General features: G+C 43.7%; 1 protein-coding gene across 6 annotated transcripts in view; it reads left to right on the forward strand.

Annotated features, from left to right (window-relative positions):
• The first annotated feature begins 6625 nt into the window (after positions 1–6625).
• Positions 6626–24894, forward strand: part of CFAP263 (cilia and flagella associated protein 263) — a 37066-nt gene continuing 18797 nt past the window's right edge. For 2 of the 6 annotated variants that reach the window (XM_070612010.1, XM_070612011.1), the window contains exons 1-6: positions 6660–6882; positions 8497–8623; positions 9613–9774; positions 18336–18491; positions 19262–19342; positions 21701–21856. In XM_070612010.1, the coding sequence (XP_070468111.1) occupies positions 6782–6882; positions 8497–8623; positions 9613–9774; positions 18336–18491; positions 19262–19342; positions 21701–21856 (783 nt within the window). In that variant the 5' untranslated portion in view covers positions 6660–6781. Of the gene's footprint in view, positions 7223–8496; positions 8624–9612; positions 9775–18335; positions 18492–19261; positions 19343–21700; positions 21857–24894 lie in introns of all 6 variants that reach the window. The other 4 variants (XM_070612012.1, XM_070612014.1, XM_008530556.2 and 1 more) reach the window with 3 other exon arrangements.

Raw genomic sequence — 24894 nt, forward strand, 5'->3', positions numbered from 1 at the left:
ATTTAATGACTGCTGTTCTTATATGAAGAGGAGAGGACACAGAGATGCAAGGAAGAAGTCCATGTGAAGACGGAGGAAGGGATTGAAGTGACAGAGCTGCAAGCCAAGGAATGCCAAGGATTGCAGGGAGCCATCAGAAACTAGGAAGGATTCTTCCCCAGGGCCTTCAGAGGGAGTGTAGCCTTGCCAACACATTGATTTTGGACTTGTAGCCTCCAAAATTGTGAGGCAATAAATTTCTGTTGTTTTAAGCCACTCCATTTGTGGTAATTTGTTACAGCAGCCCTAGGAAATGAATACAAGCACCATCTCTGGCTTCTACCCTCTAGAAGCCAATAGCACCCCCTCAGTTATAACAAACAAAAATGTCTCCAGATATTGCCAAATGACCCCAGATGGGGAGAGCAAAATAGTACCCCTTTCTCCGCCACTGAGAACCACTGCTCTGACTGAGTACATATGATGAGAGGACAGAACAGAGAGGTATGAGCCTAGGTTTAAACTTCAGCCCCACTTAGAACAGCTATGTGACCTTGGGAAAGTTGCTAAACTTCTCTGAACCTCAGTCTCCTCTTGAGTAAAATGGGGGTTAAGATGGTACCTGAATCTCAAGAACCATCACGCTGATGCAATGAAATAATGTATAGAACGTGCTCAGCACAGTGTCTGTCACATAGCTAGCATGCAATAGATAGTAACTGAAACAATAATTGTGTTTTTATTAAGCAATCATAATATTACCTAATTGGTAATAAATATATTAAGAAATAACAGTGGCAAGGATCATTATTGTTACTTAAAGCCTGCAAGCTGAGTCAGTTTTTCACCTAGTAGATTTCATAATAATCTACTATGGACTCCTGACAAACCCAGGCAGTGGCTCCTTCCAGGTGGGGGAGGTGCTGGGGTGCCCGCCTTGGCGTCACACTTTCCAAACTACTTCTTTCTCTCACTTCATCCCATTTAAGCCTGAGAGTAAGCTTGCAAGATGCATAGGATAGCCACTTAAAATGCGTCATCCTCATTTTACAGAGGTGGAAATTGAGGGACAAAAACATTGAATGACTTATCCAAGTTAAGCAGCCAGTAGCCAAGCCAGGGCTGGAACCCCGGGCCATTAAAACCCTCTGCTCCGAATTGCCTCACCTCCAAGGCACCCCCTTCCCCACTTCTTTTAGACACCCGGTCCTGCCTCCCTAACAAAGCCTGACTCTAAGAAAAGGAGCTGACAGTCTACAGGTCAGAGTGTCTTTATGTTCAGCAGTTCTTTCTCCCAGGGATATCTGCACAGCAAACCTCTCTGCTAGTGGGCAGATCGTTTTTGGAGCTGAGATGAACTCCTCAGCTAGGAGGACTCCAAACGTGTTTATTAGTCAGAGTCCTGCAGGAAACAGAATTCCACCCAGTTCAATTGGAGGGACTGGAGTGAAGGGACTATATACACTCACATGGGTAGAGCTAAGGGAACCAACAAGGAGGGTGAGACGTCCGGGGCCAGCAGCATTCTAGGTATGAAGGGGAAGGGGAGGGATGGTGAAACCAGCGTCCAGAGAGGGCTGGCGCTGTGAGTGAGGGGACGCCAGACAGGTGGTGCGGTCGTAGAGGAGTTACACCCCACCGGAACCTTGCTGCCAAAGCAGCGAAGGAGCAGGGAAGAAATACCCTGAGCACTCTCTCGTCCAGCCCTCCTGTGGGCGCCTCTTATTGGCTGAAAGCAGCCGGAAGTCAACCAGCAAGGGAGCCTGGGAAATGGAGTCCGTAGGAACCCGCCTCCCAGGACATAGAGAAGAGAGGGATAAAGTTGTGGGAGGAGTGCCGTTAGCACAAAGATGGAGGGATGGTGATGTGAAGGGGGCGGAGGGAGAATCAGCAAGCAGCACAGGAGAGGAGTTGATGTGATGATGGACTACACTCGTGTGAACTCTTCTGCCATCAGCAGGAAGCTTGAACAGCTTGACTGTGCCCTTTGTATTCCCTGTGCTTGTTTCAAAACAAACCAACTTTGCTAAACTGCCAGGACTGAGGAGGGGGTGGGAAGAGGAGATAGCCTTGAAAGATAATTGAATCTAGTAATTCATGTTCTCTGAAAATGAGCTGTCCAGATAACTGGTGCTCACAAAGAGGTGTGATGAAAGCAGAGTTGATGTGATTTAATTGGCTTTTTAAAGGGCATCGATGTTGGGGGCGGGACGGGGGGGGGGGCGGGTGGGGATGTGCAGAGAGAGCCGGTGAACGTGGCATCAGCTGACCCAAGCTGGCTGTACTCTTGTGAGACCACCTACACCCACCCATCCCGGGGAGAGGAACCTGCTGCCATCTACCAGGCAAAACTGGATTCTGGATTACAAATGGAAGGAGGTAAATGGAGCAGAGCATGGAAGGTTGTCTTCGGAACAGTCTGCGTCTTTCCTTCCTTCCCAGCCCACCTCAGGGGGAGTATCCAATGTCTGATTTAAGCATAGAAGAAGGAGGCTGGCCCAGCTGACTTGGCCTTCCTCCCTAGAGTCTGAGAATTCTCAGCTGCCAGCTCGATGGCCTCCTTGCTGGTCCCCAGGTTTACTGTCCTCTCCAGGTGGGAGTGGAGGGAAGACAGTGGCAATTCAGTGTCAGAACTAGACCAAGAACAATATCTCCTGTTACCTCTCTTCTACAGCTCCTCTCTGTCTTAGTGAATCTTCCCAGCCACCCACAAGATAGGTATTTATCACATGCATCCACCTTTTTCTGGAGGAAGAAACCTTAGGAGAGAGAGGTATTGAGGGATTTGCCCAGAGCCACTCATACAACAAAAGAGTGACGATGCCCAGATTATAACCTGAGTCTGTTTGATCACAGAGCTCGAGCTCTTAAGCCCCTCACAATTCTGCCTTCACATTCTTTCATTTATTCAACAAATATTTATGGAGCATTTACTATATGCCAGATGCTGTTTTAAGTGCTGGGGATAAAGCTGTGTGCAAAACAAAGTTCTTGCCTTCACGGAGCTCATAGTTTAGTTGGCAGGGGGTGGGGTGTGGCTGGGGGAGAAAGAAAAAGAAATGAATAATTAAAATATATGGTATTTTATTTATGATAAGCATTATGGGAAAAAATAAAGCATAGGGAATACCAAGAGTGGCATGGGGAGAGGGTAGGAAGGAGGTTCAAATCTATCTAAGGTGATTAAGGAAGGGTCATTGCAAAGGTATTAATTTAAGCAAAGAATTGAAGGAGTTACAAAAGGAGGTGGAAATTTGGTGACTTGGCTGTTTTCTCCCCACCCTCCCCCAGGGTTTATTGGGGTGTAATTGACATGTAACAAATTACACAGTGAGGAGTCAACTATAACAATTAAGGCAATAGATGATAGTAGCTGGGACCAGGGTTGTTGTAGTAATGAGAAGAGGTCAAGTTCTGGATTTATTCTGACGGGAGAGTCAATGAGATCTACTGGCAGATCAGATGAGAAAAAGAGGGGAGTCAAGGATTAAGTCAAGGATTACTCGCAGGTTTTTTGGCCTGAATCCTTCGGAGGATGGAATTGCCAGTTACTGAGATGGGGAAGAATGGGTAAAGAATAGATCTGAAGAGAGGAGGAAAATGATGAGTTTGGTGGGAGTATGTTAAGTTTGACATGCCCATTACACATCCAAGAGCAGATGCTGAGTATGTGCTTTGATGTACAAGGCTGGAGTAGAGAAGAGAGCATGTTTGTTTACTTGTTCGTTCAACTTTATTAAAGTATAATAGACAAACTGCACATATTTAAATATTGAACAGTGTACTACTTGATAAGTTTTGAAATTTTTATTCGTGTTTAAAATTTAAAGCACTGATGAAAGCAACTCAAGTGTCCATCGACAGATGAATGGATAAGCAAAATGTGGTACATACATCCAATGGAATATTGTTCAGCCTTCAAAAGGAAGGGAATTCTGACACATGCTACATATGGATGAACCCTGAGAACATCATGCTAAGTGAAAAAGCCAGTCACAAAAAGACAAATACTGTCTGATTCCATTTATATGAGGAATTTAGAGCAGTCAAATGCATAGAGACAGAAAGAATGGTGGTTGGCAGAGGCTAGGGAGAAGGGGGAATTGAGAATTATGGTCTAATGAGGACAGAGTTTCAGTTTTACAACATGAAAAAGCTCTGGAGATTGGTTGCAAAATAATGTGAATATACTGAAAGTTACTGAATTGTACACTTAGAAATGGTTAAGATGGTAAATTTATGTTACGTGTTTTTTCCCCACAATTTAAAAAATTGTAAAGCAGCGAAAGAGTGCAGACAGCCAAGTATAATATTTTTGTTTCATAAGTGCAAATCTTAATTCATACATGTCATATGTTACTAAATTTGAATAACATCTTTAAGATTGAAATTTATTATTTGTGTTAGTTTGGGTCCTCCAAGTAGGATGGATTTAGACATGAAGAGATTTAATTAATGGGGAAAATGCCTATGACTACATAGTAGATGCAGCAGGAGTAGACAGGGAGACCCTTCAGGCCACGATGCTGGTCTCATACTTGGGAAAGAAAGGAGGGAGGAAATTTCTTAGGCTATAGCACCATTCTAACAACATTTCAGCCAGGCCAATGGGGAGTCCTTGAGCCAAAGTTGCCCATTAGATGAGTCCCCTGTGGACACTTTTCACTTGAGATCACTTCTCCTTCCACACAAAATAGGTGACCAGGTGCACCACTCACAGCTCTGCCCAGGCAGAAGATTTTCCCTCTCCATTGTCTTTCTGCACCTCCTGTGAATGCAGTTGTAATGCTGCCACCGTCCATTTTGGTTTGTACCCACATTCCAAGCCAGCGCTTCTCTAAACCAAGCTCAGGCTCTTTCCTCCTCTTTCAGCTGCTCATGATCCTGTCCCCTCCTCTAATATGGTTATAAGTGTGAACTGGAGGAGGGGTACTGGTACAAGTGTGGTGGATGATATGTTGGTCTGGCTGCCTGCTCCTGCAGCTCACTCATGCTCTCTGGTCTTGCTGGGATTCAATCCTGGATGAACCAATTCCATTTTACAATGGACTGAAGCTGGGCCTGTCCAACTTTATGAGTTGGTGGGTCCAACAGAACCCAGCTCACCATGGTTACGACTGGTTACATGGTCAAGCGTTCTGTCTCTACCAGGGTCTAGTAAGAGTCCAGGAGCTGTTTCTCAAAAGGCATGACATTACCTGCTGTGGATTGCATGGTCTTCTTCCAAGCCCCAGGTCCTACATTGTGGTTCTCCCACTGGATCTTGCTTCACGCTTCACATTGCATCTTTTCCCACCACTGATATTTCCAACAACATAGGGTCTCCTGTATCACATAGCCTACTTGACAGGGCTGTTTGCACCATAGCCTGGACATGCTGCAGAGCCACTTCTTGCTGTGGGCCCTCCTGGGGCTAGCATACATATAGTATCACCTGGTATACAAGCTTATTAAATATTTCTAAATATGGTCTATGTTGCTCCCGGAGCCCACGGAGGCACACCAGCAGAGAGAAGAAAGTGGTGGCAGAGCCTGGGCTCTCTGCTACCATCTCCAGTAATTCCTCTTTGGCCTCAAACTTGTGCACCCTCAGCAGTAAAACAAAAGTCCTTCTTTGGAGTTTAGTGACTATACATTGATACTAACGCACGTCCCTTGGGCACAGAGGCGGTGGCTGACCCTCACCCCAAGCAATTTATTATAGCTTGCTTTCTAACCACATCCAGCGGCCACTCTTCCTCAGAGAAGTTTCCCATCCTGCTCTTTGCCCTCCCCCATCCTGATGGGAACAGACAGACAGCTACCCTGCTGCCTCGAGGATCCCTGCCATGACACACATTAGTGTAGAAGTTAACAGCGTGGATTTGGGTTCCCCTAGAGCTTGACTCCATTCCTGTGTGGCCACAGGTGACTCACCCTAGCTACCCTATTCCTCAGCTTCCTGATCTGTAAGATGAAAACAATAATACTAATTTCATAAGACTGTTTGAGGATCAAATGAGATGATGACTATGAAACAGTGTGAGGCATGACGTGACTATCATCACTCCAGGTTGCAACAGCTGGTTAGGGGTTATTTCCCTCATTTAACTGCAAGCTCCTTGAGGGCCAGAATGACCTGCTCCATACATCCCCCCAGGATACTCAGGACACAGTAGATGTTCAGCGTCTATTTAGGAATGCCTCCTGAATTTACACCCATTTAATAATCAGCCAGGTTTTTTTCTTCCAGGAAAGCAGGATATTGGTATCTGAGAGAAACTGCAGTTAGCGTGTATGAAGCACCAGGTGGTGCACAGAGTAGAGCCCTCACAGTGAGGTAGGGGAAGGAGGACAATCAGACAAATCGAATTAACTTTCCAGGCCTCAGTTTCCTCATTTGGAGAATAAAGAGAATAATCGATATTATTACAAGGTTATTGCAAGGATGTTCATAAACCATGCTTACCACGGTGCCAACCAAGTGTAAGTGCTGAACAAACAACAGCCGCTATTACTATCATTTTAAGAACTATTGTTGAAAAAGTGAAAGTGAACGCGCTTCGGTTCTGGTCAAGGACAGCCACCTCGTTCCGGTCAGCCCGGAGGTGGCCGGGCAGAATGGGAGGGCGTGGGAGCGGTGGGCGGGGAGGAGGGGGGCGCGTGAGAGCGCTGGGCGGGGCCTCCCGAAGCCCCGCCCCCACGCACGCGTCGGGTCGCCCCAGCAACGCGCAGCTAGGTTGCTGCTCGAGTGACGCGCGGCCGCTGGTACCCGGCGCTCTTGGCCGCGCTCGGCGTTGGCAGGGGCCGCTTGGGCAGGGTGATGGCGGGGGAAGCCTGTGAGACCCCGGCGTCCGAGTTGCAGGTCGAGGACGAGAACGAGCTGCCTGTTATCCAGCTGTGCGGGCTAGTGGAAGAGCTCAGGTACCGGCCGGCCGGCTGCTGGGGGCGGCCCTCCGCCCGCTGTGCGCTCGGACCTTGCTTCCGTGTGGAGGCCGTCCAAGTCCGCGCTGAACGTTGAGGAAACTGAGACCCCCAAAGCGGGGACGGAACTTGCCTTTGCTCTACCCCACGTGTGTCCGCCGCCGCTGAGCTAAGAAGCCGTTAATGGAGTCGGAGCAGGGTGGAGGGGCGAGGGGGCGGGGCCGCTGGCGGGAAGCCCAGAGGCGAGCCGGTGAAGCCGGAGCTGGAGCCCAGTAGGCCCGTCTGGGGCCAGACTGTGTGGTTGGTCGCTCCTCTCCTGTGTGGCGGCAGGTTGGACCAGGTGACCTCCAAGCCCCTTTCCAATGCTAACATTCTATGATAAAATTAATGTGGCAGCCAGGGGCCGCCCCGTGGCGTACTGATTAAGTGTGCGGGCTCTTCTTTGGCGGCCGGGGTTCTGGGCCCGGATCCCCGGCGCAGACCTACACACGGCTCATCACGCCATGCTGTGGCAGCGTCCCACATACAAAATAGAGGAAGACTGGCGCAGATGTTGGCTCAGGGCCAATCTTCCTCACCCCGCCCCGCCTCCCAAATTAATGTGGCAGCTGGATAGAAAGGAGGCAATTGAGATGCTTTTAGTATGAGGCAATCTATGCCTGAACCAGAGTGTAAGCATGGAGGTGGACGGCAAAGAGTGACTGGCCCAATATTCTGCATCTACTATAGCAAATAAATTGGGTATCAAGAGTCCATGATGTACTTGAGGTTAGTTGTACAATTTATTGGTCTCACACAGAACATTTGAATATGCTGAAAAAGAAAGACGCTGTAATTTATTGGGTTTTCCACTGAGCTTTTTCCACTAATCTTAAAATTCCACCAAACAAGAATTAGCTCAGTAATATATGAAAATATCAAAGCTGTTCTCTCTCTCATATATATATATATATATATATATATACACGCAGACGTATGTGTGTGTTATAGACACACGTATATAACATGTTTGTTATATATAGATGAAGTTAAAAAGGTCTTAATCTTGGCATATACAGGATAAACTAGGTTTTTCATTTCTAGTTGTTTAAAAACCATCTGTTCAAAGGTTTTTCACCATTTATAATAAACTTATGGTGGATGCTTCATTTATTGGGTGCTGGAAATAAAAGAACTTGAGAAACATAACCCAGAGGAAAGAACTGAAGATTGTGGATGTGTATGACTTCAAGAATGTAGTAATCCAGAAGGAATTTCACAAATGGGTTAGAAGATACTTGAAGATGAAATCGTAGCTTCAGCTCAGCAACAATTTTCAATATAATCCCAGTGTTCTGAATTTTGTGGTTGATTAGATGTATTAAAAAATATTAAATACTTAAGTAGCACTTACTGTGTGCCGGGCTAAATGCAAAGTCCTCAAGGCTTTGCATTCTTTATCGCAATGCTAAAGGATAGGTGCTGTTATTCCGATTTTACAGATGAGGGAACTGAGGTACCAAAAGGTTAAGTGTCTTGCAGAAGGTCGTACATAGCTAGTAAGTGTTAAGTACTAGTTATTTGGGGTTTAAACTCCTGTTAGTAGAACTCACTCAGGTACCCTCTGTCTTGCAGCTATGGAAACTCTGCTCTCAAAACTGAGACAGAGATGTTTGAGAAATATTACAATAAACTGGAGCCCAGGGATCAGCGACTTCCACCATTATCAGAAATTAAAATATCAGGAGCAGAATTTGCACAGGTACACAATGGAGATGTAAGAATTCTTCTATTCTGTTTGTCCCTTTAGGTGGAAGTGGTCTTTATGTATCTGCCTGTGGCGTGCCCTCTTTGGCCAAGTAGCATATGACCTTCTTTCTATTTTGATTCTTTCTTCCCCTTCAAGGTTTCTCTTTCAAGTGAATATGAAGGGAATTAGGTTCAATTAATAATGGAGCGACTCTCCCAGAATATCTTTGTTTGTTTGAAATGAGTTATTTCAATTCATAAATTCTTAAATTGGAGGACTCAGACGTTTACAAGGCCCAGCCAGCCACATAAAGGAGTGAAGTGGGCCTGTTGTGGGCACTGCAGAGTTCCTCCCTCGTCTAAAAGGGCCAGCCAGGCGGCCTGGTGTTGCCAGAGCAGCTGATTTTTCAAGAGAAGCTGGAAATCTGGATTATTTTGGTGGAATCTCCTGATTTCCAAATATGAGTAATTAAGTTTTTTAAATTTAAAACTGTGTATAGGTCTGTCTTTGAGGGCCAAACAATCCCATTTCAGGCCCACACATTCCCTAGGTCACCTGCTTGTGACCTTTTGCTTAAATGCATGGGAAATAGAAAATTTTTGACATTTGTTTGTTGCTGAACACTGTGCCCAAGATGCGATTTCTCTTCTGTGTTCAGCTCGGAAAGCACTGAGCCCCGGGCTTTCCCTGACACTGACTTGAATGCTAGTCTATAGCAGGGTCACTGTCTTTCCACCTTGAGACGCTTTCCCTTATATATTTTCAGTTTATTGTCAAGCCTAGCCCTCCCTTTGAAGTATTTAGCACAGGGCCTTAGGTTGATTTGTGAAATAAACATCACCTCAGGCCTGATATCCAGAATCCTTTCACTTTGAGTTTGTTCTCCTGCCCGTCATTCAGAGTAACTTCTAGCAGGTCTGAGTGGTCATTTTGATGCCCACGTTGGGCTGCTTTATTACCAATTCCTATGTGACAATGGCTTTGTTTTTCTTGCGTTACAGTTACGAGGCAGGCGTAGGTCCAAATCCCGCATAGGTATAGACCGTGCGCTAGGCCTCAGTGTCGACCAAAAATGTGAGCTTGTACAGAAGGAGCTGGAAGACACAAAGGAAGAAATACGGCACATGAGAGCGAATGCTGAACGGGATATGCAGCATCATGAGGTATGCCTTTCTCTCTGCAGGCCATCCTACCTGGGTCCCCACTTCCGCCGTGTCAGGAAGTACCTATAGTATGTTCATATAATTGTTGGTACTTTGAAAGAAACACAAGTGGGACAAGACAAAGTGAGGGCCTGCCTTTAAGGAACTTACCACCTGCTTGAGGAGACAGCAAATTTTAATCTTTTTTAAATGGAAAATTTCAAAAATATGCAAATGTAGAGAGGCTAGCACATTGAACACTTATCTACTCAACACCCGCATGCAACAATCATCAACATATGGCTACTCTTGTTTTCTCTATATCTCTACCAACTCCCTCCTCATAATAGGCCACTGGGCTGTTATGAGGTGAATCCTAGACATATTGTTCATCTGTAAATATTTCAGTGTATGTCTCTAAGACATGGATTCTTCTAAAAAAAGGTATAACCATAATAACCATAAATGCCCTTAAAAATTCAGTAATTCCTTAATACCAGGGGTTTGAGGTTTAAGTCAGTGAGTGGGTGAAAAATCCCGTAAGTCACCCTCCATCCACAGCGTGCATGATCATGGTCCGTGTCTTGTTGGAAACCAACATGGTCAGTTTTCTTCCAGAGAAGGAAATCACTGTTAATTCGGTTGCCTGTGGGCTGAAGTTGTTGGCTTGCAGTTGAGAGCCATGTTGTATGAAAAATAGATATTTCTGGGGCTGGCCCTGTGACCAAGTGGTTAAGTTCCTGTGCTCCACTGCAGGCGGCCCAGTGTTTCGTTGGTTCGAATCCTGGGCGCGGACATAGCACTGCTCATCGAGCCACGCTGAGGCAGCGTCCCATATGCCACAACTAGAAGGACTCACAACAAAGAATATACAACTATGTACCGGGGGGCTTTGGGGAGAAAAAGGAAAAAATAAAATAAAATCTTAAAAAAAAAAGAAAAGAAAAATAGATATTTCTGTTGCGTTTCTAAATTTTTCTATTTCCAAATGTGGGCACACACAGAATCACGCTCATTGCGTCGAGAGGGACAAATCAGTGGACTCATGTCTCCATTGATGGAACCATCTGTACTGCATAAACCTATCCTTCCTTCCATGTCTCTTTTCCCCTTGCCCTGCCCCTCCTTCCCTCTCTTTCCAAAAATGCATTGTTGAATTCTAACATGTTAAAGGAGCTCAGGATGTGGTAGCATTGTCCTGACATGCTAGACCGTGTGATGTGAAAATCACAGTGTAGGCGAGAGTGGTCAGAGAAGACTTTGTTGAGGAGGTGGGGCTGGATATAGGCCGTGGCATGGCCTTGAAGAATGGTGGCGTTTGTTTAAGGAACAGGGAAAAAAGGGCATCCTAGGTGAGGTGAATGACATGAGCAAGGAAGTGGAGGTGGGAATGAACATGGCAAGTTCACGACATTGAGGGGGCCAGTGAGATTAAAGAAGAGGGTGCTTTGGGGGCTTTGTTAGGAGATCAGGTTGCATAGGTCCATGAGACCTTGAAAGCCAGGCGGAGGAGTTTTTCTTTGATGTTTTGGAAAGCAGGACCCCAGCGAGGGTAACTGAGCAGGAGAGCGGCGTGTTGCCCGTGGCATTTCAGGCAGATTGATGTTCCAGCATGTGGATGTGATGGGGAAGGAAGAGGCCAGCCAGTGAAGGAGGACACTTTTGCTTCTTGGTGCCCAGTGAAAAAGCCTGAACAAGAGTGATTTGCTCTGCAGCTACGGCTACCTTCTCATTTTATTCTTTAAAATAATGTGTGTGTGTGTGTTTTCCTATTGAAAGGCAATCTAAGTTTGTTCTAGCAAAATTTAAACATGCAGGTAAGCTAAAAGAAGAACATTTGAAAACATCCGCAATCTTGCCACCTAGAGGTAATTACTGTTGACTCTTGCATTTAGCTCCTTCTAGAGTTTAGATTATTTTCTAGGCGTATATGAATTTCTTTATAAAAAGATATTATTTTGTAAATTATATATTTCACTTAATAGAATGTTTCTATGTCAATACATATATTCATTTATAACATCTTTTTTCAAATTAAAGAAGTGTATAGTAAGAGTGTCTCTTTGTCTCCTCACTAAGCCATCTCTCCAGATGTGACTGGTTGATGTTTTGGTGAAATATCCTTCCAGATATTTTTTATATTATATTATACTATATATGTTATAACATAATTTTAAGTAAACAGTGTTTCAGATATGGAAATACATATTTATAGAAATACCTGAGGCCCTGTTTTTGTTTATTTTCCCCCTTTTTATGGATACTATAACTTTTTTTAAAAATTCTTTAAATTTATTTATGTTTTTTTGAGGAAGATTAGCCCTGAGCTAACTACTGCCAGTCCTCCTCTTTTTGCTGAGGAAGCCTGGCCCTGAGCTGACATCCGTGCCCATCTTCCTCTACTTTATATGTGGGACGCCTACCACAGCATGACGTGCCAAGCAGTGCCATGTTCACACCTGGGATCTGAACCAGCAAACCCCGGGCCACTGAGAAGCAGAGCGTGTGAACTTAACCACTGCGTCACTGGGCCGGCCCCGATACTATAACTTTTTTGAGGCATGCTTTTTTTTTAAGTATTTTATTGAGGTCATATTGGTTTGTAATATTGTGTAATTTCAGGTGTCCATTATCATATATCAGTTTCTGTATAGGCTTTGTCGTGCTCACCACCAATAGTCTAGTTTTTATCCATCTCCATACGTATGTGCCCCTTTACGCTTTTTGCCCACTCTTCTACCCCCGTCCTCTCTGTAGCCACTAATCTGTTCTCTTTGTCTATGTGTTTGTTTATCTTCCTTATATGAGTGAAATCATACGGTGTTTGTCTTTCTCTGTCTGGCTTATTTCACTTAAGATAATACCCTCAAGGTCCATCCATCTTGTTGCAAATGGGGATGATTTTGTCTTTTTTTTATGGTTGAGTAGTATTTCATTGTATATATATCACATCTTCTTTATCCATTCATCAGTTGATGGGCACTTGGGTTGCTTCCACATCTTGGCTATTGTGAATAATGCTGCAGTGAACATAGGGGTGCATAAATCTCTTTGTATTGTTGGTTTCATGTTCTTTGGATAAATATCCAGTAGTGGGATAGCTGGATTATGTGGTATTTCTATTTTTAGTTTTTTGAGAAATCTCCATACTATTTTCCATAGTGGCTGCGCCAGTTTGCCTTCTCACCAACAGTATATGAGGGTTCCCTTTTCTCCACATCTTCTCCAACATTTGCTATTTTTTGTCTTGTTAATTATAGCCATTCTGATGCGTGTGAGGTGATATCACATTGTATTTTCAACTTGCGTTTCCCTAATAATTAGTGATGTTGAACATTTTTTCGTGTACCTGTTGGCCATCTTTATATCTCCTTTGGAAAAATGTCTGTTCATATCCTCTGCCTGTTTTTGATTGGGTTGTTTTTTTTTGTTATTGAGTTGTATGAGTTCTTTCTATATTTTGGAGGTTAATCCCTTGTCAGATATATGATTCACAAATATTTTCTCCCAGTTGGTGGATTGTCTTTTCATTTTATTCCTGGTTTCCTTTGCCTTGCAGAAGCTCTTTAGTCTGATGTAGTCTCATTTGTTTATATTTTCTTTTGTTTCCCTTGCCTGAGTAGAGATCGTATTCAAAAAGATGCTGCTAAGACCGATGTCAAAGAGTGTACTGCCTATATTTTCCTGTATGAGTTTTATGATTTTGCATTCAAATCTTTAATCTTCGAGTGTATGGTATAAGATAATGGTCTACTTTCATTCTTTTGTGTGTGGCTGTCCAGTTTTCCCAACACATTTATTGGAGAGACTTTCCTTTCTCTATTGTTTGTTCTTGGCTCCTTTGTCGAAGATTAGTTGTCCATAGATGTGTGGTTTTATTTCTGGGCTTTCAGTTTTGTTCTATTAATCTGTGTGTCCCTTTTTATACCAGTACCATGCTGTTTTGATTATTGTAGCTTTGTAGTATATTTTGAAGTCAGGGATTGTGATGCCTCCAGCTTTGTTCTTTTTTTCTCAGGATTGCTTTGGCTATTTGGGGTCTTTTCTTGTTCCATATAAATTTTAGGATTCTTTGTTCTGTTTCTGTGAAGAATGTCATTGGGATTCTGATTGGGATTGCGTTGAATCTGTAGATTGCTTGAGGTAATATGGACATTTTAACTATGTTATTCTTCCAATCCATGAACATGGAATGTCTTTCCATTTCTTTCTGTCTTCTTTGATTTCTTTCAATAATGTCTTATACTTTTCAGTGTATAGGTCTTTTTCCCTCCTTGGTTAAACTTATTCGTACATATTTTATTCTTTTTGTTATGATTGTAAATGGGATTGTATTATTGAGTTCTCTTTCTGTTAGTTTGTTATTAGAGTATAGAAATGCAACTGATTTTCATAAGTTATTTTGTACCCTGCATCTTTGCTGTAGTTGTTGATTATTTCTAATTGTTTTCTGATGGATTCTTCAGGGTTTTCTATATATAGAATCATGTCGTCTGCAAATAGCGAGAGTTTTACTTCTTCTTTTCCAATTTGGATACCTTTTATTTCTTTTTCTTGCCTAATTACTCTGGCCAAAACCTCCAGTACTATATTGAATAGGAGTGGTGAAAGTGGGCACCCTTGTCTGTTCTTGTTCTCATTTTCTACCATTGAGTATGATGTTGGCTGTGGGTTTGTCATATATGGCCTTTATTATGTTGAGGTACTTTCCTTCTGTATCCATTTTATTGAGAGTTTTTATTATAAATGGATGTTGGATCTTGTCAAGTGCTTTCTCTCCGTCTGTTGATGATCATGTCATTTTTATTCCTTATTTTGTTAATGTGGTGTATCACCTTGATTGATTTGCAGATGTTGAACCATCCCTGCATCCCTGATATAAATCTCACTTGATTACGGTGTACAATTCTTTTAATGTATTGCTGAATTTGGTTTGCCAATATTTTGTTGAGGATTTTTGCATCTATATTCATCAGGTATATTGGCCTGTAGTTTTCCTTCTTTGTGTTGTCCTTGTCTGGCTTTGGGATCAGGGTAATATTGTCTTTGTAGAATGTGGTAGGAAGTATTCCATCTTCTTCAGTTTTTTGGAACAGTTTGAGAAGGATAGATATTAACTCTTCTTTTAATGATTAGTAGAATTCTCCAGAGAAGCCATCTGACCCTGGGCTTTGATTTTTGGGAGGTTTTTGATTATTGTTTCAATCTCTGTACTATGATTGGTCTATTCCAGATTCTTTATTTCTTCTTGATTCAGTTTTGGGAGATTGTGTCAATCTAAGAATTTATCCATTTCTTCTAGATTGTCCAATTTGTTGGCATATAGTTTTTAATAGTCTTCTCCTATAATCCTTTGTATTTCTGTGGTATCCATTGTAATTTTCCTCTCTCAGTTCTAATTTTGTTTATTTGAGCCTTCTCTATTTTTTCCCTATTGAGTCTGGCTGAGGGTTTGTCAGTTTTGTTTATCTTCTCAAAAAACCAGCTCTTTGTTTCATTGATCGTTTCTATTTTTTTTTCAGTCTCTGTTTCATTTATTCTGCTCTAATTTTTATTTTTTCCCTCCTTCTGCTGGCTTTGGGCTTTGTTTGTTCTTCTTTTTCTAATTCTGTTGGGCGTAGTTAAAGATTACTTATTTGAAATTTTTCTTGTTTGTTAAGGTGGGCCTGTATTGCTATGAGTTTCCCTCTAGAGACCACTTTTGCTGCATCTCATGAGTTTGTATGATGTACTTTCATTTTCCTTTGTCTACAGATATTTTTTAATTTCTCCTTTGATTTCTTCATTGATCCATTGGTTGTTCAGTAGCATGTTATTTAGTTTCACATATTTGTGGCTTTCCCAGCTTTTTTCTTGTAGTTGATTTCTAGTTTCATAGTATTATGGTTGGAAAAGATGCTTGATATGATTTCAGTCTTATTAAATTTATTGAGCCTTGCCTTGTTTCCCAACATATGATCTGTCTTTGAGAATGTTCCATGTGAACTTGAGAAGAATGTGTGTTCTTCTGTTTTTGGATGGAGTATTCTCTATGTATCTATTCAGTCTGTGTGGCCTAGTGTTCATTTAAGGCCACTCTTTCCTTGTTGACTTTCTGTCTGGATGATGTAACAATCGATGTAGTGGGGTGTTGAGGTCCCCTACTATTATTGTGTTTCTATCAATTTCTACCTTTACGTCTGTTAATAATTGCTTTATATGCTTTGGTGCTCCTGTGTTAGATGCATATATATTCAAAAGTGTTATGTTCTCTTGGTGGAATGTCCCTTTTATCACTACATATTACCCTTCTTTGTCTCTCATTGTGCTTTTTATCTTGAAGTCTGCTTTGTCTATGGCAACACCTGATTTCTTCTGTTTGCCATTTGCTTGGAGTATTGTCTTCTATCCCTTCACTCTGAGCCTGTATTTGTCTTTACAGCTGAGATGTATTTCCTGGAGGCAGCGTATTGTTGGGTCATGTTTTTTAATCCATCCAGCCACTCTGTGTCTTTTGATTGGAGAATTCAATCTATTTATATTTAGAGTGATTATTGATATATGAGGGCTTAATACTGCCATTTTATCACTTGTTTTCCAGTTATTCTCTATTTCCACAGTTTTTTTCCTTGTATTTCTGACTGCCATTTCAGTTTGATGGTTTTCTGTGATGGTTTTCTTAGTTGTCTCCTTATTTATGATTTGTGGCTCTGCTCCGATTTTTTTTTAGTGGTTATCATGAGGTTTGTATGAAAGATTTCATAGATGAGATAGTCCGTTTTCTGGTAGCCTCTTTTCTCCGTTAGCCTAAGCAGATTCCATCTCTTCCATCTTCCTCTTCTGAGTTATTGTTGTCACAAACTATTCTTTTTTGTGTTGTGAGTTCGTGACTAAATTGAAGTGTTTTAAGTTATTTTTGATGCTTTCCTTTCCTTTATCTTTTATGTTATAATTAAGTGTTTACTAACCTTTTCTGATATAGAGCTGCAATTTTCTGATTCTCTTTATCTCCTTGCTTGAAGTTTTGTAAAAATTTGCTTTTTAGTTTCAGATGGGAGGGCTCCTTTCAACTTTTCTTGTAAGGCAGGCCTAATGGTGATGAACTCCCTCAGCTTTTGTTTATCTGTGAAAGCTTTTATTTTTCCATTGTATCTGACGGATAGTTTCACTGGATAGAGTGTTCTTGGCTGAAAGTGCTTGTCTTTCAGTATTTTGAATATATCATTCCATACTCTCATAGCCTGTAAGGGTTCTGCTGTGAAATCCGCTGAAAGCCTGATAGGGGTCCCTTTGTAGATTATTCTCTTCTGCCTTACTGCCGTTAATATTTTTTCTTTGTCATTGACTTTTGCTAGTTTTAATATTATATGCCTTGGAGAAGGTCTTTCTGTATTGATATAATTAGGAGTTCTGTTCACTTCATGTACTTGTAAGTCCACTTCTTTTCCCAGGTTTGGGAAGTTCTCAGCTATTATTTCTTTGGATAAGCTCTCTGCTCCTTTCTCCCTCTTGAATACCTGTAATCCTTATGTTGCCTTTCCTAATTGAGCCAGATATTTCTCAAAGAATTTCTTCATTTTTAAAAAATTTTAATACTCTTTCCTTCTCTACCTGGAGCATTTCTATATTTTTATTCTCTGATTCACTAATTCTGTCCTCCATAACATCAGCTCTATTTTTTATGGTTTCTAGATTATTTGTTATCTCAATAATTGTGTTCTTTATCTCCAGCGTTTGTTTGGGGTTTTTTTTTAGAGTTTCAGTCTCTTTGGCAAAGTATTCCTTCTGCTCATTAATTTTATTCCTGAGCTTACTGAACTGTCTTTCTGAATTTTCTTGTAACTTGTTGAATTTCTTTATGACAACTGTTTTAAATTCTCTACTATATAGATTGTAAATTTCTGTGACTTCAGGATTGGTTTCTGGTAACTTTTCATTTTCCTTCTGCTCTGAGCTGTTACTGTAGTTCTTCATGGTGTCTGATGAATGATCCTTTGTTGGTGCCTTTGTGGTAGTATCAGGTTGCAGATTCTACCTGCTGCCACTGGGAGAGAGCAGGAGCTGTGTTTTGTGATCCTACCCTGTCTGCTGGAAATTTTGTGTGTAGGGCTGCTCCACGTTCATGAGGGCTGTCTGCAGCTGCTTGGTGGGTCACACATGCGCATTCAGGTGGGGCCTCTGTGCTCTGATGGCATGTTGCTCTCATGCAGGTGGGGCCACTGCACTCAGTGGGGGACCAGCTGAGCTGCTGCACTAGATGGCAGGGCCGCTTTCTTTCATGAGCTGGCTGGCTGTGTGCTCACGGGCAGATGGGCCAAGCTGCTGTGCTTGGTGGGTGGGGCTTCTTTGTGAGTGTTCAGCTGCCACCAGTGTGGATAATTCCCACGGACAGGGCTCACATGGCACAGTGGGCCCTGGGAGGCATGCTTCTTAAAAATAACGTTCATATAGTCAAGTTTGTATCTTAAGGATGTCTTTCAAAGACTAAGAACAACCATTATGCATTGGGACACAAAGAGGCCTGAGAACTTAGATTTCCTTAGAGGGATATATCCTTGAGAATTTTTGGAAACTCTGTTCTCTCTTTGTGCTGACTCCCCCAGGCTATCATTGAGGAAGCAGAAATTCGATGGGCTGAAGTTCAGCGAGAGGTGCATGAGTTTGAAAAAGATGTTGTAAAAACCATATCCAAGAAGAAAGGGAGTATTTTGGCCACTCAGAAGGTGATGAAGTACATTGAGGATATGAACCGCCGGAGGGTGAGTTGGCAGGAGCTTAGAACTTAGGAAGGGAGAATAGATTCATAGAATGATGACATGAAGATGATCCAGGTGAGTCAGCCTAACTCCGTTTGGTCCACCATAAATGTTGCCTAGATATACAGATCTTTTGCACCCCCCATAATGTGTGTCTTAAAATTCAGGTTTATCAAGGCTAAAATCAATCAGGCAGAGTGAATATTAATAGTATCTCAGATCGACTTATTTCTTATTGTTATTTGTTTCAAGATCTGATGCATTTTCTTGAGAGAGATGTGAGTCTGTCTAGTCAAAGACTTCATGGAGTGGGACAGGTAAATCTCAGGCTCTTTGAGTGCCATTATTATAAGAGGGAGACATAAAATGGTCCTTCACTTTTAAAGATTTTATAGCATGTCAAGCTTTGGATCTTGGAGATAGGTAGGGTTACTGATCCTAATGTGTTATAAGTAATAAAAATTATGTAAACTACCAAGAGAATAAAATACCAAGGAATCCTAAGATCATTTTGTCAGGAAAGGCCCCGTTACTGAAATTATTTTGAACTTAAAAGCAATAGAAAATTTACATGGAGCAGACCCAATTTTCTCTGCTTCTTGGTCATGAGTGAGGTGCTATAGCAACACTAGCTTGGCTAGATGTAAAATGAACTAAAAATAAACGACTGAATCTTAAGGCTCAAGGTTTGGTTTGCAGCCCCAGATCTACCAAGTTTTCAAACCAACAAGCAAGATGAAGAGAAATATTAAAATTTGCTTTTATTTTTTTAGGATAGTATAAAGGATAAATTACGTTTGAAAAACGTTTCCCTCAAAGTCCAGAGGAAAAAGGTGCTTTCACAATTGAGGCAGGTATGTGGCTTTTTTTTTTTTTTTAAGGTTACTGGGGTAGGTGGAACAATGTCCTCCCAGAGACATCCTCATCCTAATTTCTGAATCTGTGACTATGTTACTTCACATGGCAAAAGAATTTTGCAGGTGTGATTAAGTCAGGATCTTGAGATGGGGAGATTATCTTGGATTATCTGAGTAGGTCCAGTGTAATCACAGGGGTCCTTATAAGAGGGAAGCAGGAGAGTGAGAGTCAGAGAAGACGTGATAAAAGAAGCAGAGATCAGATCTGATGGATGTGCTTTTAAGACAGAAGAAGAGGTCATGAACCAAGGAATGCAGGCCACCTGTAGAAGCTGGAAATGGCAAGGAAACAGATTCTTCTCTAGCACCTCCAGAAGGAATGCAGCCCTGCCAACGCCTTGATTTTAGCCTAAAGAACCATTTCAGATTTCTGATCTCATGAGCTGTAAGATAATAGATTTGTGGTGTTTTAAGCCACTGAGTTTGTGGTGATTTGTTACAACAGTAGGAAACTCATATAGTTACTGTGCTGGCAAATCTGTAGATGGAGTTGGCTTGAATTTAAAAGACCCTCATGACATCCTTGTTGACCCTCTTGGGGAATGTGACCTGCGTGGCACAGTTATAGTATGCTTTGGTGACTCTTTGAACAGCTGACCCTAAAGTCTCTTGATTAAAGGCAGTCAGGCAGACATGGCACAGGTCCTCTAGAATTGGTTACATGGCGCCATCCTTTCCTAACTCAATATTTTTATTATTAACTTGAGTATGCGCAATGATGCCATGTGCATCAGAGGTGGCCACTGACAATGACACAAAGTTGGGCAGGAGCAGTAACATGTCTGGCGACTATTGCTCAATTGACCTGGGATCCTGAAAGACTCAACAAGCTGGGATAGCTCTAACAACATGAAGTGACTAAGGACAAATGTAAGATCGTCCACTTGGATCTCCCAAAATATCTGCACAGGTACCACATGGCTTAGCTGTAGACTACCTGATAAAGTCAGCTCAGCTGGAGGTGATGCTGTGGCCTAGGCTGTACTCGGAGAACCACAGTGCACCACCAAGAAGGGGATAGTCCTGCTCTGCTCTGTTCTGAGTAGGTCAACCTGGAGCACTGTGTCTGAGTGAGAGCTCCACACTTGAAAGAATTGGTAAACCAGAAGCCAGATAGGAGAGGGAGCCAAGAGCAAGGGGAGCAGAAAGTACATCAGAGGACCTGGAACCGATGGGCCCAGGAGGGCCATGGCTGCTGTCTCTGAGAGAGAGCCCCAAGGGTGGAGCTAGGGCCAAATGTGGACGTGTCAGTGAAGGAGATTTGAGTTCAGTGTAAGAAAGAACATGGCCCCAGTGGAGCTGCCGGAGATAGGGATGAGCTGCCTCCGGATAGTGAATTCCTGGTCTTCCGGGCATCACATAAGCTGAGGCATCCCAAAGAGGAGGTTTAAGCGTGAGATGTGGGGTAGATGGATGACTTTTAACCTAAAAGCCCTTGCTGCATCGAGATGACACTGACATGGTCCCGCCCTCACGAGCTCTAGACTAGCGGGGAGTGGTGATGGTGAGAAAAGGCATGGATGTGTAACTGCTCTGCAAAGGTGACAGCAACAAGGACCACGGAGCTACAGCCAGCAGAGGCTCAGTGGAGGGAGGGAGTACCCCCCCGAGTGGGAGACGGGTTGGGAGCATTTGAGCTGGAGAATGGGTCATATTGGGCTTAAGGAAATTGTGGGAAGAAGAGGGCTCCCAGGAGGTAGTGCAGCGTGAGCAGAGTGGGGCTGGGGAACAGTCCCCAAGTTTGGCTGTTGCCTACTACGAATGTAAGTTGGCACAGAACTGGTGGTGCAGGTAACGTGGGGCCGGGTCAGGGAGAGCACCTTCCATACTAACACGTACACCTGCAGTGCAGAAGTGGCATGTGATCAAAGGAGGGGAATTTATGGGCTGCTTGTCCTGGGCTTTCCAGGTTAAAACTACTTTTAAATGGCCTTCTTCCTACTCTTCTTTCACAGCCTTGTTCAGGCACGCCCTCCTGTGGGAAGCCTCCCTTGGCCCAACCTTCCATTCTCCCCTGGCCTAGCTGAGGGGCTTCCTTGTGCCCCCCGCCCCTGCACGTCCCGCTACGTCACACTGTTGAGTAAATACCTGTGACCTGTCTGTGGACACTCATTGAGTGTGTGCTCCCTGAGGCCAAGGAGTATTGCTTTTATACAAATCTCTATCCCTAGTGCCTAGCACCATGCCTGGCACCAGTCATGTTCATTGAATGACTGAATGATGAGTTGCAAGGTGTGAGCCATACGTTCCAAAGTCACAACCTCACATCCTTTCTGTCTTCTTTCTGAGCTGTAGAAGGAAGAGGTGGGTGAGGCCCTACACGATGTTGATTTTCAGCAGCTGAAGATCGAGAATGCTCAGTTTTTAGAGGCGATTGAAACAAGAAATCAAGAACTGATCCAGCTAAAGTTGGCATCTGGAAATACCCTGCAAGTCCTCAACACATACAAAGTAAGGTCCACCCCGATGTCCCAGTCCCTGAGGCTTCCTGCACCCACCCTCCTGGCCACAGGGAGGTTCCCGTGCACCACTGCAGTTTCACAGAGAGCTTAGTTGTCCTTCACTCTTCCACTGCCCCCCGATTTCTCTTGACAAAGCCATGTCTCCTGAAATTCCCTGAATGTTCCCACAACCCTGGCTGTGCATCAGATCCACGCAGGAGCTTTTTGTTCTTTCATAGATATACAGACACCCTAGTCCCATCCTGAGCAATTGAATTAGGGGGTGATGGTTATGCATAGGGTTTTTTTTAACTCCCCAGATGATTTTTATGCACAATGAGCTTGAGAACTAATGACACTTAGGGCCCTGTTTAATTCAGGCATATAATAAGCACTTCCCTGCTTAGAACCCTGCAAGGGAAAACCGTCTCAGCTGTAAGTGAGAAAACTATTGCCAATGCCTCATCTACACAGAACCCTTTCGGGAGAGAAAGAGACACTATTAGCAATTAAGCAGGACTGTAGGCATGAGCAGGACCTGTCCCCAGCAGACCAGGCTGTCCGGTCCCCCTGCTAGCAACCATCTAATGCGATAGTCAGCAAACTGGGCCAGTGTAGCTGCCCACTAGCCGGTGCACTAAGAATGGCTTTTACAGAAGAACATTTGCAACCGATTTGATAAGACTACATTACCTTTGAAACCAAATTAAGCAAAATTGGTTTTTCCCCCAGAAATTTCATTCTTCTCATTAGTAGACCTGTATTCCAAAATATTGTGCTTAATTATCATATTTTGAATTTCATCAATAAAACATTTGCAGAAATTTGTTTTTTTCTTGTTAATATAAGTAACTACATAATATTCTCAATTTTGCCTCTTGGCCTGCAAAGCCTAAAATATTTGCCATCTGGCCTTTTACAGAGCAAGGTCCCTGACCTGTGGCCTAGTGCCCAGGGGGCAGTGGGCTGAGGTAGGTCACAGGTGGCTTCTTTTGGCCCGCACAGTGTCATTTAGAAATGTGAATGTGTTTAGACTAGGCTCATGTTTGTCTAACATTTTCCTCTTACAAATGAAAAACCTGAGGCCCAAGGAGGCAGAGTAATTGCCAGATTCAAAGCAACAAGTTTGTGACTGAGCTGGGACTCCTAGTCCAGTATGTGTCCCCCTAACCCAATGGCCTTCCCCACAGTGAAGCATGTAGACAATATTGTGTTGGCAGTCTGAAATTCATGAGTCGTGAACGTCCAACAGATCATCCACTTTGATCTTACGTCATCAGTAGTTAGCCTATCTGATCACTGTTATTTCAAGATGAAGCCAAGGCCCCTGACTCCCAGGCCCTTGCTGCCCGGAGAGCTGGGCACCGCACGGTTACATCACATTGGACCTTAATCTTACCCTGAGGAATCAACTAAGTAGCACGGGGCCTGTCTGGTCTTCTGGGGGAAAAGCCAGGGGTTTGGAGTGGAGCTAGTGGTTTATAAAATGAAACTGCCAGGTTCACGGCTTGAGCTCCTTAGGACAGGTCTGAATGCATAGTGCAGATTATTTGCGATACCCGAGCAGCAGTGACACACGCCACAGCAGGCAGAACAGGAGCCATTCCAGTCGGAGTCTTGGGGGCCCTCATGCCTGTAGGCCTGTTTCGAATAGTAGTAAGCAGATGGGGAGGAGATGCCCGCAGAGTTTCAGGGTGGACGCGGTGAGGGCTTGAGGGAGAAGCAGACTCGCTTCTTGCATGTCTCAGTTCTCAGGTCTCCTGGGGGAAACGGAGGCAGAACAACTGTGAGCTGTGGAGTCAGGCCTCACTTGGGTTTGAATGGGGGCTGCACTGGGGCCCCTGGGCATGATGCTTCACCCCTCGGAGGCAGGTTTTTGTGACTCGCCACCAGGATGGAGATCTGGCTGGTGTGTGCTGTGTCCCCAGCACTGAGGACGGTGCCTGGCTAAAGCAGGTGCTCAGCCACTATTGTTGACTGAACTGCTAGCGATTCAGGTGTGTGCTTAGGGGATGAGGGCGGCAGGAGGGGCCGCTTTCATATAACCATCAAACACCCAAGTGTGAGACCTTGTGAAAAGCATGCAGCATAACTTCCTCCACTACCAAACATACCAAGTAGCTACCGCGTGCCAGGCACACGGCTGAGTGCTGAGGGTACAGCCGTGAAGGAGACAGACCGGCCTCTTTTCTGTGAGTTTTGTGAGTAAGCCTCAGTCCAGGGGGCACCTTTTTCTCTGACCTTTTTCCCCCAAGCCCTGCCTGGTGGAGTCTGGTAGAATACAAGCATGTGACCGCAGCTGTGATGTGTCACTCTTAGCTGACTTTAGACTGGTGATCTTGTGCCTTGTGGTTGGCAGAATTCTAAGATGTCCCCAAAGTCTCTCTGCCCCTGGTGAGTACACCGTGTACAATCCCCAGGACTGTGGATAGGACAGGTTCTGTTACTGGGTTGTGTTCCATTAAATGGCACAGTTGACCTTAAGAGAGGGAGATTATCTGGGTGGGCCTGACCTAATCACATGAGCCCTTCAGTGAGATCGGGCACATTCAGGGTGGTATAGCTGTACACCACACGAGCCCTTTGAAAGCAGAGAGTTTTCGCTGGAAGAAGTCAGGGATCTGAAGCATGAAGGGAATTCTCTGGGCTAGTTCTCCATTGCTGGCTTTAAGATAGAGGGACCAGGGGCTGGCTCCATGGCCAGGTGGTTAAGTTCGGCATTCTGCTTCAGTGGCCCAGCATTTGCCAGTTTGGATCCTGGGTGTGGACCTACACGCCACTCATCAAGCCATGCTGTGGCAGCATCCCACATGGAAGAACTAGAATGATGTACAACTGGGATATACAACTACAAACTGGGGCTTTGAGGAGAAAAAATAGAAAGAGGAAGATTGGCAAGAGATATTAGCTCAGGGCCAATCTTCCTCACCAAAAGCATACTAAAAAAGTATATAGAGAGAGAGAGAAAGAGAGAGGGACCACATGAGAGGGGTCTGAGGGTGGCCTTGAAGAGCTGAGGGCCAACTTCTGCTGACAGCCAGAAAGAAA

The sequence above is a fragment of the Equus przewalskii genome, chromosome 3 (genome assembly GCF_037783145.1).
Source record: "Equus przewalskii isolate Varuska chromosome 3, EquPr2, whole genome shotgun sequence".
Taxonomy (NCBI): domain Eukaryota; kingdom Metazoa; phylum Chordata; class Mammalia; order Perissodactyla; family Equidae; genus Equus; species Equus przewalskii.